The sequence below is a fragment of the Bidens hawaiensis genome, unplaced genomic scaffold (assembly GCF_021521415.1).
Source record: "Bidens hawaiensis isolate Kalapana, Puna unplaced genomic scaffold, B.hawaiensis_p1.1 tig00002525_1, whole genome shotgun sequence".
NCBI classification, from domain to species: Eukaryota; Viridiplantae; Streptophyta; class Magnoliopsida; order Asterales; family Asteraceae; genus Bidens; species Bidens hawaiensis.
In genome coordinates, this window is record NW_027491138.1 from 1,770,124 (window position 1) to 1,790,562 (window position 20,439).

General features: G+C 32.7%; 2 protein-coding genes across 2 annotated transcripts; both read right to left on the reverse strand.

Moving 5' to 3' along the window:
- Positions 1-8,730: 8,730 nt before the first annotated feature.
- On the reverse strand, positions 8,731-13,040 carry LOC143620034 (protein SET DOMAIN GROUP 41-like). The gene is made up of 9 exons (XM_077091831.1): positions 12,899-13,040; positions 12,511-12,855; positions 12,347-12,444; positions 11,850-11,948; positions 11,202-11,773; positions 11,032-11,160; positions 10,528-10,623; positions 8,810-8,945; positions 8,731-8,757 (listed from the first exon to the last, which is right to left on the reverse strand). Exons 1-9 carry the CDS (start codon positions 13,038-13,040, stop codon positions 8,731-8,733), a joined length of 1,644 nt encoding a protein of 547 aa, XP_076947946.1.
- A 955-nt stretch (positions 13,041-13,995) lies between these two features.
- LOC143619910 (uncharacterized) lies at positions 13,996-16,167 on the reverse strand. The gene is made up of 4 exons (XM_077091732.1): positions 15,963-16,167; positions 14,463-14,551; positions 14,197-14,374; positions 13,996-14,114 (listed from the first exon to the last, which is right to left on the reverse strand). Exons 1-4 carry the CDS (start codon positions 16,131-16,133, stop codon positions 14,052-14,054), a joined length of 501 nt encoding a protein of 166 aa, XP_076947847.1. The 5' UTR covers positions 16,134-16,167; the 3' UTR covers positions 13,996-14,051.
- Positions 16,168-20,439: the final 4,272 nt, after the last annotated feature.

The window sequence follows — 20,439 nt, forward strand, 5'->3', positions numbered from 1 at the left end:
CAAAGGAATGATAATGATCAATTTCATTTCCTTATCCATTCCATTCCTTCTCCCATTTCATTCCCTCTTCATTTCATTACCTCCAACCAAATATACCTTTAGTTTTTTTAGTTATGTGGATGCTACCTTGGCACAAACATTTGTAATTTGACAAGGTAGCGTCCAACGTCACTCTCATCACGAGCTCACATCCACCACCACCCAAACTATTGTCGCTGCTATCACCACCACCACCACTGCCATCAGCCATCACCACCACCCTCCATTGTTATCGTCGCCATCAGCCACCACCACCTATCAGGAACTTTTTATTACGTGACCCAACCCAATCCAACTCGAACCAATTTTTTTTTTATGTTTAACAATAGATAATGACTTCCAAAAACATAATAGATAACGAATCCAAAAATTTCGACTCCGTGAAAAGATTTTTAGATCCGTCACTAACAATCTTTTAGCATATCTCATCCAACAATTCTTTGAACAGACGTTAAACAACTTAATGATGGCTTTTTTTCTTTGAATCTTTGTACATGATATATAATTACTGTCTATTTTTAAATCTCACACCATGTTTTATTAACTATCTCTTAACTAAAATGTTTCATCTATTTCACCTATTATAAATATGATAATGATATATAAATTACTAGTTTTAGAGCTCGTGTCACACACGAGATAATTCAAATTATAAAATTATAAGTAAAACAAATAATTACATAGCGTGTATGAAAAAAATGTATTACATCTATGTTTGTATCTATACAATACGTGCATAAGTTGATTTTATTTACATCACAAAATTATTTTTTTAAATGAACTAAATAAAAAAATGCTCATGCAAAAACGTACCCGAGAATATTTATTTCTATCGAAAAATTCATTCACGGTGCCATATATGTATAATTGAAAGACTTTTGGTTATGAACCAATTTCGGAAATAAATATTCTCACACGATAGTAGTTCTAACCACTCAGTCTAAATACAAAATGAGCGTTACCTTTATTGATATATTTATCAATTTACCACTCATTAAAGGAAAGTAAAACATTAAATTATAACAATGGATGTTCTTCAAGAGCTATGTTTTTCTGAGCTACACCATGAATTTTTTTTATAAGTTTCAGAGGGTTTTTCGACTTTGTCATAATGACAACATAAAAAATAACATGTTAACCAATTTAATTTTGTGAATATTTTGTTTCATTTGAGCATAGTTTTCTATGACATATTTCCCATACAACGTTCTGATCACCATTGAAGGAAAAATTAACGTTGACATAAATATTTCAAAATTAATAAAAGTTAGAAGGCATTAATAGGCATGGGGGTGGTACGTCGAAAGTGTTCGCAATATTTTATTACATTTTAATAGTTGAGGGGGAAATAGTCAGTTTGCCAAATCCCAAACCTTTTGATTATTTTAAAAAATGCCTTTAAAAATAAATTTGAAACCCGAATCATGTTAAAAATTCTAACTTTCATACTTTTGACATTTTAAAGTCAACACTTTGAACCCATAACAAATTTAATGATAATCTATTTTACATTCTCAAACTTTTAAAAATACTCAAAATTTTCATTTTTGACCCGTAACAAATTTTGACCTAAATGTAGTTAACTTGTACCAAATAATCTATTTACCAACTTTTGACTCATAATATCAAATTTAAGTTTCATAAAAACCCGAAACAATTTTCATTCGATAAACATGATTTGTGTTGATTTTTAAAATTCACCAAGTATTTTGAAATACGTAGTAAAATAATATGTTAATATTTATATTTATAAAATATATAATATTATATAAACATAGTGTAAAAGGAAAGTGAATAATTATTGATTTATTACATATATTAGGGTATATTAGTTTTGGAGAGAAAAAATTGTGAGAATTAACCAAAACATGTCAAATGTCTATATTTATTTTACTTTATTAGAATAGGTAGATTTTGTAACTTTTGTTAGTTGTTTAAAAAGCAATAAACTTGATATATTATTATTTTTTAAATAGCTTTCGTTACGTGTATGTTTTATTTATGTGATTGTCAAAGCCACCACAAAAAGAAATTAGCCGTTAATGTTGTATTTCATTTTTGTAATTAAAAATGGTCTACAAAGCTTTCTTCGCTTTAAGTGTGTGAATTATTTATTCGATCAATTGAATTAAGATATTGAAAAGTTCGTATATGATAACATGACGACAATCAAACGCAAATGGAATTAGGTGGGGTTGATTTGACTTTAAATAATCATTATTCTCTATATCATAATTTACAATTATTTAGTTATAACTAAACATCGACATTGTATATGGTATGTTAACGATAAACTAGCCCACTAGATACAAGAACATGCTTTTTAGATGAAAAGGGCGCAAGTTTTCAAAACCAAAAAAAAAAAAGATTTATTTGTATAAAGAGAAGTAGACAGGTAGTAGTAATATTTATCGTTACAAAAGTATATAAAAATATACTTAAATACTTTTAAAAAATATACAAATATATATATATATATATATATATATATATAAAATTAAATAGAATGTTGGTGCTTGGTAGGCCCCACTTTTATAAGGGAACAATCTTTTGTTTCACCTATTGAGATACCGAAATAGTACTCGCATCTTTGTTTTCTTGTCTTAGAGCATTCATATTTTACTCTTTATAATCTTCTATATCTTTAAAATATATATATAAAACATTAAAAAAATTCACTCCATCCCATTCTTATCTTGATGATGAAGATGATGGAGTTTCCGTTTAGGGTGTACCATTAAGATGGTTTTTAGGTGAGAAAGATAGGAGCCGATTTCTTCATAATGTTAGTGGCGGCTAGGCTAGAGTGCGTTGCGAACGACACATTATCCCTCTCTAATAAGTTATCAATATACGTGCATTTAGTGGGAAACCCTATATCTTACTATACTATTAAAGTAATACAAGGTTTTCATATGACATTCAACTAGTATGTCCACATAGGCTTCCAACTAATCAATTTTCCATTTATATAATTTCCACATGTTAATTTGAACACTAATTTTAAATATTAGTTCAAAATAAATTGTTATAATCATCATTTATTGAGTAATAAAAACAATTAATTGTTTTATTGTTATTTTTTTAAAATTTTGAGACTTTGGGAAATTATTTATGGACTAAATGTTTGGATTGAAATGGTGGTTTAAGTTACTAGGTGTGGATTACATTGTTGCTTTATTAAACGCGCGGTTTACTAAAAATTATAATTATATCTCATTGTTATATTCATATTTTTAGTATTTTTTATGTTGTGTACTTAAATGTTTTATAATTTCAATAAAAATAGTTTTTATAACACATAACTTATGTTACAACATCCACATGTTTACGTTTCATAGTTTACAACATATGACTTCAGTAGATGATGAAGTTTTAACTAATATGTCTTTTTTGTTTCATGGTATAAGTTAGAAATATGTGGCATAACTTAGAATTATGTTTTAAATTGTTATTTTTCTCTATTTGTTTTTGTATGTTGGGTTCTTTTAATTAAACTAACAATGCGATACCTTATAATAATATTAATAATAATAATGCTAGATTACCTGACGTTTACAATTCATTAAAATATATGTAACACACACGCGTGTGCGCTCGTGCACACACACACATATATATATGAAGTTTTATATATTTTCCGTCCGTGTGTAACACGGGATGTAACCTAGTATAATAATAAAGGCAAATACGTCCATCGAATAATAAACTATGAAGCTATCACTGAAATATTACTTAAGTCTACTATCTATTTATAATTAGATGAATAATCATGCTGACCATATAATTGATTAATATAAATTTTAATATTACCCTTGATTGCCAAAACCAAGGACCCCCAAAACTTTACAAAATAATGCTCGATTAGCCTCTTGGATGTATTTACAAGTCGTTAACAAGGACACTTATAAATCATATAAAAAAAAAACCCTATTTCCAAGGTGATTAGTAGTGACACCCTATCGGTGTTTATAGCCGGAAGAAACATATTGGATGGTTCGTTAATCATAAATGAACTTCATGCCTGGTTGAAATGTGCTACGATAAAAATCATGTTTATTAACGCGAATTTTAAAAGGCCTTTGACACTTTGAACTGGGAATTCCGTAACTCAATAACGAGTCAAACGTGTTTACCGCATACCTGGAGGCTAGAGATCGAAGATGGATTAGACACTGTTTAGCTTGTGAAGCCCCCAATTTTTAATCAAAGGGGGAAGAAAAAGGAAGTTTATATTCAGAGAGGTTTTAGACAAAGTTATATGCAATAAAAATAGCATTTACTAAGGTTGTGTGTAGTGGGCGACATTGTGGGGGGGGGGGGGGGATAGATCTGTCGCCGTGGTGTGGTTTTTTGGATAATATTACTATATTAGTATGTGTGCATAATATATATATATATATATGTGTGTGTGTGTGCTCGCGCGCGTGTGTGTGATCGATGTGATGGGGCGATATTGAGCTACAACGCCATTAGACCTCTAAAATAAAAATCACTCATTTGCTGACGTGATGCTACGTGTCAAACCCGCCCCCCCTCCCCCCCCCCCCCCTCCCGTCCCTCGATCTTCCTTTTATAGTCCTCCATTACAAATCGTCTTTTACGAACGTAATTAGAAAAACAAAGAAGCAACGAATATAATATATATGTTTGATAGTGACCTAGGAGCTGGAGCTTATGCAAATGGATCCTTTTGTTCTGTTTGTGTCCTAGGAGCTGGAGCTTATGCAAATGGATCCTTTTGTTCTGTTTGTGTGTAAAAGAAAGGATATTTGCTGCAAAACAAACCAAAATTCTACCGTACTGGCTAGGTTTTGATATATTTGGAATTTATTTTTATTCTGAGCTAAACATCTTAACTCCACATAAAAAACCATATGCACATTAATAAACAAAAGAAACATGTTTCCCCTCATTATATGAAGCAGCTAAATAAGGTTTATTAAATGGCGCAACCAAAACCTTTCTTTCGTTAGTTTGGAAAATGTTTAGGGACAGACGATCGATTGTCTATCACTAATATTTGGATTTTCTGTCCAGTCCGGTTAAGCAGTTTAGGTCAAGTCACGTACTGAAAATGACAAAAGTCAAATTAAAATGCAAAAAGTTAGGTTTAAGTGGTTTTGGGCTTATGTTAATATAATAAATTTTATGGGCTTAACCAGTGCTTAACAAGGTTCATAGTCAAGGTTTTAAGGGTTGGGTGCAAAGGTTTTAAGGTTCGACGTCGAAATTTATATGGGTGCGATGTCGAAATACCCGAATATTTTTTGGTACGGGTTCGGTCCAAACCCTTTCCCATTTACCTGCCTACGCCCCTGGTTATCATCATACATATCATCATGACTATCTGTGCGTAACTTATTGGTCCAGTTGATATTTTTTTCTCCAAACTAGCAGTATGCTATAAAACATTAAAACTCAAAATACGATAAAAACTCATGTGAAAATCGTATTCATGATTTGTGGGATGATAAATATTGCTTTTTTTTCTATTGGCATTGATTATTAGCATTTTGTGCCGAATGCAAGTAGTTTAAGTCGTAGGTTATTAAGTGAAAAAAAAGACTTTTTGTTAAAAGGACTTATTAATTTATGATTTTTTAAAAGAAGTTTTTAAAAAAAATTTTTGGATTAGCTTATGTGTTGGGGGAAAACCAAAATGACTAAAAATAACACTTTTTTTAAAAAAAGGGTGTAATGGGTTTTGAGGGTTATAGAATAATAGGTAAATCAAATTCATTAAGTTAATATGCCAGAGATTCCTAACTTTTCAAAACCCATTTACTTTGTCTTCTCCATAAGTTAAAATCTATAAGAGCATACTGAGCCCGTTCCCTAAAACTATGTGATGGAGATTTGTAAATTATATGGTATGGTTATAGTGATTGTGAGTAGATGAAAGAGAAACTGTAATATGAGAAAGTTAAATTTGGGGTTTCACTGTTTACGCCGTTTAATTTTTTAATATTTTCTAATAAAAGTGGTCGTGAGTGCAGGTAAGAGAAAAAACAATGATAAATGTATAAAAAATATTATTTAATTAAAAATGTGAGAGAAAAAACAGTAATTTTTAGTTTAATTATATGATATATAGGGATATATGGTAGGAAATGAGTTGGGAATGCTCTAAGGCCTTATGATTTGCCAAACACCTTATTAACTTAATTGTATGTTTGATGAAAATAAGTTGATGAAAATAAGAAATCCCAAACACCCCCTGATATATAATGAGTTTTTATACTAATTGTATGTTTGTATTCTTAGGTGTTAGGGTAAAACAAGGGGAATTTTAGAGACATCCATCCCTTTTTGCTAAAAAACCTATCAATACGTCCCGTATAGGGATATACAGGACGTGTAGGGTCCCGCATAACTCCACGTATAGCCCTATACGAGCGTATAGGACCTATTATAGCCCTCGTATGGTTTTGTGTGGGACGTATAAGAGGACGTTTGGGTCTCTAATGCAAACACAAGCGAGAGAGGTTTTGCACCGTTCAACGAATGGCGATTGTGACATATGATACACGTGGAAATGAAAGTGCCACACAAGGTATTGTCTGAACTACCTGTCGGTAGTGCCTGTCAATTCCTTTTTTCTGTCACTCAAATATCTAAACCTTTCTTTTTTAAAATATCTTAATATAATTATTCCTAAGTTTTATGTAAACTATATTTTTAAGCATTAACCACGAGGCCTATAATCTTTCTGTCGGTGCTCACACAAAACCCCAAGATAGTTTTTCTTTTGTTTCCATGTTTTACACGTATTATTAATCATAAGTCAATAGTAAAACCGTCCCTTTAACCATGTGTTAATGTCCGCCATATCATGTATTCACTTTTAGTCATGTATTACACCTTTTATTGTCTATTAATACATATATGCGGCCAACAATCTTGTCACACTATCACTCGCTTTCGGTGGTAGTTAACTTGTATGTATCTTATATCTCCACATTTTAAATTTAGCAAATGAGAAGATGAGTTCCAATTCGACTAATATGCATTTCTAGATGGTATGTTATGTATCAACATTTTTATGTTCTTGTATTTTAGTCAGTTAATGTATCAACGCATTTATATCTACTTAATAATTTCTCGACTGACTTATTACTTGACGTATGAGCACTTGGTTATAATTCATATTTGTCCAAATGTGGAATACACTAGGTTGAAAAGGAAATGAGCTATTGGGAGGAACATAGCATGAACAACTTTACTTGTTATCGAGTTGGGAGGAAAGTCTTATATATGAGCATCTAACAAGTCCCAAAAAGAAAAGGCATAAATAGTAAAGGGCGCTTACATATATCATTGACCAGTTAATTGGCAAATGTTTTCACTTTATGACACTAGGTGAATGAGATAAACTATAAAAGATCATTTAACGAGTACTATAAAATAACTTTAGGAACACCATCCCGTTGATTAAATAAACTTTAGTCATACAGGTTATATATGCCAAATGTTTGTTGCAGGTAAAAGTTATAATAGTTGTAAAATTTTAAGCAAGCCTTTACTATCCAACCACCCTCTAAAATAGAAAATTATAAATTATGGAAGTGTGCCATTTTTTCCATCAAGCTAATTGATTTGCGACGGCTACTTTTGTTGATTAATGTAGGTGGTACCGGCCGATGTCAAAGACCAAGTATAAGGCTGTGTGCTGTGTTTTAACTAGCAAGGAGCTAGTTATTGCGTCAATCACTACCGCGTGCGTAGTGATACTTTAACTAACCACCCTTTTAATTTAAGCGTTGTGGGCTAACTGGATTATCTAGATATTAAAAAAAAACAATAATAACAATTTGTGATTGGTCGCCAGTGGACTAATAATTTGTGTTTCACACCGTTATGTACATGGCGCCTAGCGGTGCGGTGTTTATGGTGCCATCATGTCCATGTGATATGGATGGCGTCTTTTCGAAACACAGCCTATGAGTTGTGATAATTTTATAAATTAACTTTTAGTAGAGTCTAGCGACGAATACATACATTTTTTATACTGGAATTGATGTGAATGGCTAAGAAATGGACCGGTCTCAAAATTGTTCGGGCCAAGAAAAATAAAATAACGTTAGATAATGAAATAATATTAAACGATCAAGTATAACTCAAAGAACATGTTTTATGAGATATAGTAGATTTTAATTTATATATTTTTTTGTTTTGAAAAACCAACATTCTAGGTGATTTATCAAGTAGAAAAACCAAATTTTATTCTTAAATTAAGCTGACAATTTTGTTTTGCTGGCTACACGAGACTTTTCAATAACTCAGCAAGTTGTCCCATCTATAGGACAAAAGTGCCCATAAGTTCGTCAAAAATCAAAATCCGCCTCTAAACTTTATAAATTGTAATTTTCATTTTCATTTTCATTTTCATTATTATTATTATTATTATTATTATTATTATTATTATTATTATTATTATTATTATTATTACTTTTGGCTAAGCGTGAGTTGATATCAAATATAGGAACCAAATTGATTACATTATCCTATCACATGGCTTGCAAGAAATGAAATGTGCTTTCAAGTTTACAAAGATAGAACTAGATGGGCTATGTGTTGCTAGAATTCCACGATCATAATATAATAATAAACTTTTCTGACATCAACAAAAAATAAATACAATAAAAACAAAACCGCATTTTACATGCTTTAAATTACATGGCACACAATTCAATCACAATGAATGTCTCTCCTCTCCTAACATATAACATAGGAATAAGCAAATGGTAATAAGGTATCGGCACCGTACCGCAGAAACGGATACATAATTCTTTTGTACGAGGGCACGATACGAATTGGAGGCGGCAACAAGGCGACAGATGGGAGACAGAGTATGAGAAGGCAGAGCGGTATCTGGGAGGGAGAAGTTGATTCCGGATGACATGCTGCATTCAAAAATCAAAATTAACCAATTAGAATAAGATTTAAATTGGGATATGTTATTTATATACCCTTTGGTTATCCACACACCCTGCATACGATCGTATAGAAGCTATACGATCATATGGAACCCCATGTTAAAGGGCATGGGCGGATCTATAGTTTAAATGGGTGGTTCCCGGGAACCACCCAAGTTTCGAAATAATAGTGTATTGATATCTTGAAAATACTAGAAGAACCACCTTATAAATTAGAAAGGAACCACTCTATTAACAATACAAGTGTTGGACTAGTTCGTAAGTTGTTGGTTTTGTGAGCGGAAGGTCATGGGTTCAATTCTATGCAGCAAGCAAATTTCTAAATCTTTTTTTTAAGTCAACCTTATATTAATTTAGAGTTTTATAAAGCACACACCTACACAGTGGTTGTCTCTCTAAAGTCAAGTTTAGATTCATTTGTTGAATTTTTAATTGTTCTTGATGTTGTTAATTGTTAAATTTTAGTTTTAGTTTGGTAGTTTTTGTTAGTTTAAATTGTTAGTTTGTTAGTTTTTAATTTGTTAGTTTGTAATGAACTCTGCCCGAATTATCGAACCGACCTGAATCTCGAACCGGCCCGGGATATTTTATACCCGATTCTATGAAATTGAAGAATTTAAAAGTAGTGCACCACCTGAAAAATTTTTCTTAGATCCGCCACTGTTAAAGGGTGTGTGAATAACCAATACCTTTAAACTGGTTTGAAGTTTTGAAGGTTGGTCAGTTAAACTAAAACAAGAAAATTGGGTTATTAATTAGCCCACCAATTAGGGCTGGACACCACAAACTTGAATTGGACAGGGGACCTTGGCCCACCTTTCAATCACGGTGAATCTACTTTTACCATACCGGGTATTTTTGATACCCACTTTTTAGGTTTTTGGAATCAGTACTAAATCGATGTAGGTACGGTACTGGTATTTTACTTAATTTTGGCCTTCGATATCAGTACCGTACCGTAGTGAGCATTTTCAGTACCAGTGCTCATTTTGCCGAATTTTGAGATCGGTACATTTGGTACCGTTCCGTTACTGTCTACTCACTGAGCTCATCCCTATCCTAACACACGACATTTATTATATTTTAATTTTACATTTAGAAAACCAAGCAAAGTGCTTGCAAAGAATACGAAATACATAAAAAAGAAACAAAACAATAAAATACACAGGGAAACGAAAAATTAAAACTGAGTCACTTATTCCAATCCAAGATGGGAAAATTTCCTCAACAAGTGAGACCAATTTGTTGTTGAGAATAAGCTCGTATGGTACTCTTCGGATAAGCCAGCATGTAGTTGCAACAATTGCTTGGATCACTTGTCATTTATCCGAGGTAAAATGCGCCTTATTGGGGAGCTCCATCAACTCTTTGATCTTCCCATAGTGGGCATTAACTTGGACACTAATCCACCTAAGGATGTTTGACCAAATCAATCGAGCCGAGGCAAGCAGCTAGTAGATGATCCACGGTTTCAGAAAAACATCGAACTGAGACGCAAGCTGCTAGTAGATGATCCACGGTCTCAGAGAAACATCTGCACATCACATACATGCCACTAATAATCCAAATACCAGTAGCTGCGAAAGCAGATTTCATGGTAAGCAGTTCAATGGTGCTCTCCAAATAAAACAGTGTCTTTAGACCCCTAAACAAGACAAATTCACAAAAGAATTTCAGAAAATTCAAACTTCAAACAGCTAAAATATGACCACATATACAAAAATATCGAAGATTACACAAGGGTTTGCATCTATGCTTTTGAAGGTACGAGGGGTTTGAGTTTGCAATTCAAAAGTACGAAGACGACTAGGTTGTAAAAAAGATCATATAATGAATACCAGTAGATTGGTCATAGTAAAAATTAACATAAACTCGTTATATTTCTGAAACTTACCATTAAGAGGTTCCACGAACCATTGAGAGGTGCCTTTTTAACGAACCAAACACACACTACCTCTGACCACTTCAGAGATAGTCTCTTTAACATAATCATCAAGGGCTACCAAACAGCCCCTAACTTCTCCCATCATGTTTCATAATCGATAATTCACACAAAAGCTGTCGAACATAACAACTCAAATGTGAATTGTGTCCACCGCTAACGTTGGATAGAATCCCTCCAAACAACAAACAATGAGCACCTAACCCGAAAACATCTTGGTAGTCACAGACATTTGAAACTGACTATTTTCAACCACAGTCTTTGTTGGCTCAAACCATCCTAAATCTATGAGATCGTTAACAATTTCTAAATAAGCATTTCCAACTACCAAAAACTTCCAAACGTTCACCCCTCTTATTACATCAATCATGCACTTGAAAACCTTCTCCTTCAATACCTCAAAATTAGCTTCTTCAAATACATCAATCAACCCACATTCACACTTTAAAACCAATTTACTCGAACCAGACGACACTAACCATTTAGAGAGATTTATCAATGACTCGCCAGCACCAACCCAAAAATTTGACACCGAAACTACTAAACTAGATTCGTGGAGATAGAGATCCTGAGTTAGTAGTGCGAGCAAGAGAGAGTATGCAACACTGAATCGCTTCATTTTTAAACCATCTTCATCCTCCATTGCAGTTGCACTTGCACTTGAATATGCGGAAGCCAGAGTAGTGTGCGCGTTTAAACACAAATGGTTTTGTGGATGTAACCTAAGTTCATGATTTAAAAGAGCATCCTCAAGCTTCTTGCAACAAGAGTCAGCATCATTGTACAATAGATAATCATCAATAGCATCATCTATGTATTCTGTAAGAAACTCATTATTGCACCCACAAGTTTCCTAGAAAACATAGAGAATATATTCATAATCAAAATCTATCTTTGTATAGTTGTATGTCATCACAAAGGATTCTAACCTGTAGACGATGATCAACATAGGTTAAAGGACATGCAACACACCGATGACAGCAACATGTGAATCGGTACTTGGACCACAGCTCCGATTGCCTCAACTCCTAGAACAGAACAGAAAGATTTCATTTTATGTAGTGGTTTTATAGGGTATGCATGAACTTATATCATCATGAAATGTCATTTTCTAAATATTTCAAACATTTTATGATGGCGCTAATATGTATGTACTTCATCATAATTAATATATTTTAGCTGCCATAAACATAAAACCATATAAACACTAGAATGGTAAGAAAAAACTTGCATTTCTTAACAAACTATGCCTGATTGTATTATGCCTGGTATGGGACACGTTTTTAAATCAAGTATAAGACTAGAATTACTAATACTCGTTCCTACCCGTCCTATTACAATCCTTTATACTCCACCAATATATTCCTATTTTACTAAGTTCGATTGTGCATTTGTTTAATACTCATTTCATGATATGTTTGTTCACCTTCGGCTGTAGCAAGTCCGTGTACGAAATGGTAACTGGCTCCCCTTTCTTTACCGGTTTTATACTCCTAACAACTATTCTCGGACCACCACCCGATCCTGCGCCATTTAACATAGTAAATTCAGCATCCAAAAAGCAGTACCAATTCAATCAAGTCACATTACCAGTTAACAACTCAGAATCGACAAACGGTTCGGAACACACTGGAACGATGAGACACCGTTGGCCACCACTCGGAGTCTCTGGCGGGAGGAACCGGTAGCAGGCATTTGGAGAACAGCTATGGTTAATCCAGGAGAAAGTAGTATCGTACACCGCAATCCCAACGGACCTACCGGTTCGGTCCTGGACCTCCACGGCGTTTGTTAGGACCGCGCACAACACAGCCTCTGCTTCTTGGAGTGTTATATCCTCCGCTTTCGCAATCGTCATAGCGTCGTTTTTGATTGAGGTAATGGTAAGGAGATTGTGATGATTGGTCATGAGGCCGTGAAGACGGTGGTGAGATTTGAAGGGGCGTTTGGTTTGGAGGTGGGAGGATTCTAGGGCTACGGTGGAGGATGAACATGAAGTGGAGCAGTAGAGAGGATGAGGATGAGAAGTAGTGGGAGTCGTGGAGGGAGTAGGAGATTGGTGACAGCGGTGGTGTTAGGTCTATTCCGGCTTCGATTCTTTCTGCTGCAACCATTTCCATGTCTCCTACTTCCCAACCGATTCATTCATTCATGTCAGAAGATTGTTGGTGCCAATAAAAACAAATAGAGCTCTTTTAGTTATCCAGCTCAAGCTTGAATCTTTTAAGAGAAGGTTGTTTAAGTTGGTTGAGTTTTATGTATTTTTAATTCTTTTGAACTTTAATTTCACAATACATAACTGAGTTCAAGTAGAGCCTTGATTCGTTTGAGGTACCACACACAAGCTCGAGCTTATAAAAACAACTCAGAAGCTTGAGAGGCCTAATTAGGCTTCTTGTGGGATACAAGAGGCGCTTAAAAACTAATGTGGCATGGTATTAAAGGCTAGCACACCGGCCGTTAGGGAGGGGCTTCAACATGTTACCGAGCGACAAAGCTATATTTTTAACACGCAGTGGGGCCCCAATGCTAAAACGTTATGACTAGACAATGTGCTGTTTTGTAAAGAACTTCTATTTGAATTGTTTTTAAGGGGCATAACTAGGATTCCTAGATGTGACTAACCTCTGAGTTTGGGCCATGGACCTCGATCCTACAACTACTTTTGCACTAAATTACAAATGGGCCACACATATTTGACAACCCAGTCCCAGGCTCCAAGTCACTATTTTTTTCCACGGCTAATAATCTAATCTTAAATGGCTAAATCCACCCAGCATGTCTGCTACTAGATTTGAACTCTCGACCTCTAAAAGGAGGAAGAACTTGCTATACCATCGAAGCCCACGGTATTGCCCTGCTATTTGAACCCCATTACAAACTTTTTTCACTTGTCAGATACCCCGGTATCGATTAAACATAAAAGACCCACATGCACAAATTTGTTTCGAAAACCTATATAATAAAAGATCTTTTGGAGTCAATTGTTTTAAATACGTTTGAATGAAACATACATGAATTATTATTAATAATGTAAAAACAAACTTTCTATTAACCAGAAATGGAGTTGAAAAACCACCAATAAAGATATTCAATCCAAGTAGCACTTTTGAAATGTAAAGCTCACTCCGTTAACTCATAGCCAGGGTAGCCTCGATTCTCTCGATGAGCTGCTTTGCTGCCATAGCTCCTTCCTGAAACCAATCAATATAACATTCGATTTATTACAACAATTTTGGCCGGTTTTGTTTCATAAAAAAGAAAAACAAAACTTACAAAACGGTCGCATGGTTTTCCATCCTTGAACAATATAAAAGTTGGTAAGGCCTCAATGTTATACTTGTTTGCAATATCAGGATATTTTTCAGTATCAATCTTCACCACTTGGAGACTGTCTCCCATGCTATTACTCACTTCGTTCAGTATAGGACCCATAAACTGGCACGGCCCGCACCTGCAAATAGTATGTATAATTATAATTGTAATTTCATTTTCACATAAACGTAAGAAAGAATGCATACAGAGGGAAATAAGAGCTTTACCAGGTTGCATAAAAGTCAACCAACACAGGCTTCTCAGCCTTTTCAAGTAGGTCATCCAGAGACGAAAATGTTTGCTTCTTTGCTGCAACCTGATTCGTCAGCAGTTAGTTTTTCCTTTTTTCAAAATATCAAATTAGACAACCACCAGTCACAGCAAATCATCAATGTATTCATTGCCATCGACTCTCAAAATTTCAATTTTCTCCTTTATGCTCAAATGTTTTTTGAAATGCCAACTTTATGCTCAAATAGTGATCAAATTTGGTTCAAATTACCACAAGGAAATGCTTATTGCATAGAGCAGTTGTAAACATTTACAAGAAAATTAATAAAGTAGAGCATCTCCCTGAAATTATAAAACTTACAAAATGTGAACTATGTAACTGTTGAACACTTGCAAAAATATATATATATAAGATAAAAAGCAACACTACAATGCATGACGTTGTGCGTTCTTCAGTTTAAAATAACACAAAAACCATTCTCTGTATGTCCAGAAAACTGAATCTAGCATATAAAACACTTTCCACTTGCAGTTGAGTTAAGGACACTTAAGGCAAAGTAAACACCTCAAAAGAGGGAAAAATATCTATGAAAAGCATAATCATCTTGTAAGCTCACTTATAAGCAAAACAAAAAAATGATGCAGACTTTGGAGCAAACCTATAGCATCATCACATGCTTTAATACTTATTAATATGAGCTTATCATATCTTCAAACACACTAGCATATATTCTAACAACTTTCATCTTCTCAAAAAATTTTATCACTATCATAGTTCTTTTCCAGCATAATGCATAAATCATTATAATTATCTCTTGTCATATCTGTATAATTCATACCATGATGCTTCACCTCCATTCATAAGCATGTTATTTTTTTGTCTCAAGGATGGCATTATTAATCAAGCAAGGATTCCCGACCTCTTTCAACAAATAACATCCCACCTTTGAGTTTTAGCTATTTTCAAATAACATCCTAATTTGTATTTACAAACCTTGTATGAAAATCATCAAGTTCCTCAATATTCCATCTGATACCTTATCGAACTATCGTTCCAACATTCTCGCACGACAGAGAGTTACAGTTTGCATTTGACTTTTTTTGGTCTCTTTGAATTCGATTATAACTAACTAGAATCATACGGGCTCAAAGTGCCAAACAGAAGAAATTATTCAACACACATACCACCTATTATAACCGATACTCAAACTGCACGTATTGAGCTTCTATTAATTCCTAATTCTATTAAACTAAATGTTCAATTAATTCTTACTATCAAATAGATAATCCTCATTTGCATAGCAATTTTCTCTAAGGAAATTAATTAAATTGACAATTTGAATTCACGTGTGTGGAGTTGAATAGAAGCAAAAACCTAATCTCGCAGAAATACCTAATTTCCAGTTGACTTGCTAAACAAACGCTATAGCATAAGAATAAGAGCAATAATAAGAAGACAAATAGCATATACACGATGGAAGAAGATAAGAGATTACTATGTGAAGCGTTCGAGGCTTAGAGCGACGATAGCTGAGCGATGCCTGACGAGGAAGAAGGCGTGAGTGACATTGCAGCGATGATAAACTGGAAAGCTTGGACGATGAGGCAGAAGAAGATGAAGTTAAGAGGGAGATATGATTGGTGGATGTTGGTAGAGAAACGGCCATCGGAAGGAGATATCTTTGGATGGAGTGTGAAAGAAGGAAGACAGACGAGGATGCAATGAATCTGTTGCTGGTTGAAGCCTTGGGTTTTCAGGAATATTTATTTTGATTTAAGTCCTCAGCCTTCTTAAACCTGCCACTTACTTGTATAGTAATTTTGGTTTTGATTTCCCCATTTTGAAAAACTACGACTTTAGACTACGTAGTTTTTCAAAAACTAACATCGTTGAAACACTTTTAAAATTCAGTTACTGTTTTATTTATCACATTTTTCTTGTTACATGTTATCATGTTAATATTGGCTGTTAATAATTTTTAAAAAAAAGATCCATACATTGATCTTTTAGGTCCCGACTTCACCTTAACCGTTAGGCCACGATGCCCTTATAGTCTATATGCGATAGATAGACTCTTGTAACCATGACATCTTTTCTATTTGCTTACTTGAACAAAATTTCTTTATAAAAAAGAAATTGTTTAATTAAAAGCATAATACACACACACACACACACACACACACATATATATAGGGTTAGGTTATAATAAAAACCCATTTGAGTTATGAAAACTCTAGAAACTCATTCTTAACCACATGTTTTTAATTAAAAATTAAATCTTGTGGTCCACAATTGAAGTTAATAAAAAAATGTAAAAGTTAATTTATACTTTCTCTCTCCTGAAAACATATATAAGAATTAGTAAAAAAATAGCAAAACATTTTTTTTATGTTTTCGATGCTTTGTATTAAATGTAACAACATATATTACATGTAACATAAAAAAACGATGTTACATAGGGTTTTCACAACTCAAGTGAGTTTTCATTATATATTTCGCCTATATATATATATTAGTTATTTAAAAATGAGACCGACCCACTTCATTTTCTTCACCATCCAACTCCTTTCTCCAATATTCTTTCTAAGGGATTACACTAAATGTATAACTTTTTAAAAGTGAAAATCAAAACCAAAATTATTACATACCATAGGGACTACCTATGTAATTATTGTAATACTCTTGTTAAAAAAACATTATATATTTAGTATTTTATTTATTTTATATGCAATGCTTACATTTATTTACGTTATTTTGCAAACAATGGTTTTGTTTATAACACCTTAATTAATTTTATTCGTTTTTAGCTAAATGGCGAGAAAACGACGGTGAGTTAATTGGGTTTTTGATTTTATGGGGAAGGTTTATGTGCATTTTAGTCTTAACATGAGAACGTATGAAACAATATCAATTTATAAAAAAATGGGAACGTAAGAAACAATACCAACTACAATATCAATCTACATAAACAATTATATATAATAACAAAGAAAAAAACCTAAAAATTACAACAAAAGAATCAAAATCAAGAATAAAATAATAACAGCAAATACCAGCAAATACTTATATCAGTAAAAAAAATATAACAATAACAACAAAATATAAATAAGCAAATACTTATAACGTCTCATAGTAAAAAATTAGCAAATACGAACATTAAATTACAGCAAACATTTATAAAATAAACATAATAATAACAACAGATTGTTTCTCACTGTTTTCATGTTAAGAATAAAATGCATTTGATCCTATTTCTTGATTTTATAGTGTTGTTTCCTCTTTCATGTATGCCTTGCTTCTAGTTTCTTGTTAAAAAATGTGCCCATTTAAATTATATTGTTACCTGTTTTTAAGAAATACAAACTTTTTAATCATGTTATTATCCAAAATCTAATATAAAAGAACTTAAAAATAAATAAAATTAAAATTTCAAATTTTAGAATTATAATTTTAGTAAAGATAAGATAAAATTTTTTTTAGCTAATATGGTGGGGATGTGACAAGTTTTGAGCTAACATGGCTAAGAGACGACGAGTTTTGAGCTAACATGGCAGGGGTGACGGGTTTAGAAACATGTCGTTTCAAACTTCTAATATAGCGGTAATGACGGGTTAGTAAGGGGACAATGAGGGACATTTTGGGAATTTTCCCAAACCAAAAGCCCAACCTTTTTAAATTGTAACTACACCGAAGAGTGCACTCCAAAGATTGTTTCTTAAACCGGACGCCATCATCGTGTGTTCTGTTAGCTTTGAGTACAAGTATAAAATAAGTTATATCTTCGTGCTAAGGATAAAAGATGGTCAACGACTCAACCACGAGTTTAGGTGAAAGAGCAAATATATGGATTTTTAAACCACCTAACAAGGCACGTGGACTTTTGTCTAGATGTGGTTTTGATTGTTTTGTTTTTTAACATAAATGCATAATCCAAGGTTTTTAACATTAATGCATAATCAAAGGATATAATAAGATATTATGAAGCGTATCATGTGCGACATATTGTATGAAAATAATTGTGTTACCACTTACCTAAAAAGTAGAAACTAAAGTTTGCTTGCACACATGAAATTGCTCAAATGTCTCTTAAACTAATAGTTATATATATATATTTTTTATTGACATGTGAATGTACAAATGCTTTCAGTTTTTTTTTTCTTTGAATTGAAATATCCTAGGCAACACAAACTCAAGGAAATTATACGGATCTAAAGACAACACAACACAACACAACTGAAAATCATAACTTGTATATTCATGTAATGACATAAAGCACGGTCTACTTAACCTGATTTTCTTTTTCTTGTTATTACTTTAAAATTAGAAATTAAAAAAGAAGTCTAAAAAAACAATTGAACTTAAAACTAATATGACTTGTTTAACTAAGGAAAAATATAAAGAATGGGATGGAGTGAGCTTTTATCATTTTTTTCCATATATTTAAAGATATGGAACGTACATCTCCTGCAAATAATTTTGGTAAAATCATAGCAAAACTAGGTCTAAAAAGAGGAAACCACAAAATAGTCCAAAAAGAGCCCCAATGGCAACCAAGGTTTCCCCTGATCCTAAGTCAAAGAAGCCAAAATAAAATATATAAACAACATATCAATACTTCTATTTATGGCAGTGCATGGGTCAACCAACCCAAAACCGAAATTTCTCAATTTCACTTTTTAAAAACCACTCATATTAACATGAGTTCAGAAGAAGATAGAAATTGCAGTGATACTCAAAGTTGTGCGCGTATTTGAAATGAAAATGTTATGATAGACTGAGTGACAAATGATGTTTGGAACGAAATATTTTGTATAGAAACATAGATATAAAATAGTTGGATTCCTTATTTAAATGTTTGTAATTTGTTTTATGTGTCAAACACCATAATGCACTAATGAACATTGAACAACAAGAGTATATATATTGAATAACATGTTATGTCCAACTAACATTATACCAAGTTATATGGTATGTCTATTAGGTATTAGGCCAAGCAAATGCACGTGCTTCAAACGAGTTTGTATCAAGGCATGCTTCTATATAAAGCATTTATATAACTTCATTGTTTCCTAGTGATTACCATGATGACAGATTGCCTTTTTTTAGGAAAATAGAAAACATTATCACGAAAGTTGCCAGCACCCACTTTTACTCTCTCCACCGATCGTCAAGACCTTTTAACAATTAAATTACATTTTGATTAGTTCGATTTTATAATTTGTTATATTATTCTTCTGAAATATATGTTTGATAAAAATCATAGTTTCAATAATAGTATGTGTTATTAAGTCTACGACTATTGAATGTGTGTAGGCTTATATAACGTTAAACATTAAAATTCTGTTAATATGATTTGTTGATGCGCCACACTCTAGTTTTAATATGATTTGCAGGTTTTAGTAAATAAAATAATAAGTATAAATAGAACTTTAAACGATAAAATTCTATTAACAAATTACAACTTTATGATTACAAGATAAAAAAACTATACAAAATTATCTTTGAATGCATAGCATAATTATCTAAGAATGCGCATTGGGATAGCTAGACAGTGTCCGTAAGCGTTTTACATCTTTCTTAATTTTTAATAGCCCAAGACGGTATCTTTTATTTTCAAGATATTCGTCATTTAACTATGCACAGATATATAATCATGCCAACAATAAAAGTTTATTAAGCCACATGCTATAAATCATCTTTTCCTTTTATTTTTATTGAAAAACTTTACACACAAAAATTCTATAAACATTTAAACCTTAAAACTTAAGAAAATTTTAGTGAAAATGTTGATTTTACTAACTCTAGACACCAGGAATCATATATAAATATAATTATTGACATTAATGAGTCCAAGTTTTCTTCTATGAGTGCTCTAGAACAAACTAGAAAACATCTATTAATAGCTAATATGAATGAGATCTCAGTACCTAAAGTGTTATATGATAAATTAGGCAAGAACTCAGAAGTACATA

Excerpts from the sequence above, each read along its gene's own strand:
- LOC143620034 (XM_077091831.1), bottom strand. The coding sequence starts at position 13,040 with ATGGAAATGGTTGCAGCAGAAAGAATCGAAGCCGGAATAGACCTAACA. Across the intron at positions 11,949-12,346 it reads CGGACTTGCTACAGCCGAAG|GAGTTGAGGCAATCGGAGCT; the intron begins GTGAACAAACAT and ends GTTCTGTTCTAG. Across the intron at positions 8,758-8,809 it reads ATTATGTATCCGTTTCTGCG|GAGAGGAGAGACATTCATTG; the intron begins GTACGGTGCCGA and ends GTTATATGTTAG.
- LOC143619910 (XM_077091732.1), bottom strand. The coding sequence starts at position 16,133 with ATGGCCGTTTCTCTACCAACATCCACCAATCATATCTCCCTCTTAACT. Across the intron at positions 14,375-14,462 it reads GTTGACTTTTATGCAACCTG|GTGCGGGCCGTGCCAGTTTA; the intron begins GTAAAGCTCTTA and ends TACTATTTGCAG. Across the intron at positions 14,115-14,196 it reads GAAAACCATGCGACCGTTTT|GAAGGAGCTATGGCAGCAAA; the intron begins GTAAGTTTTGTT and ends GATTGGTTTCAG.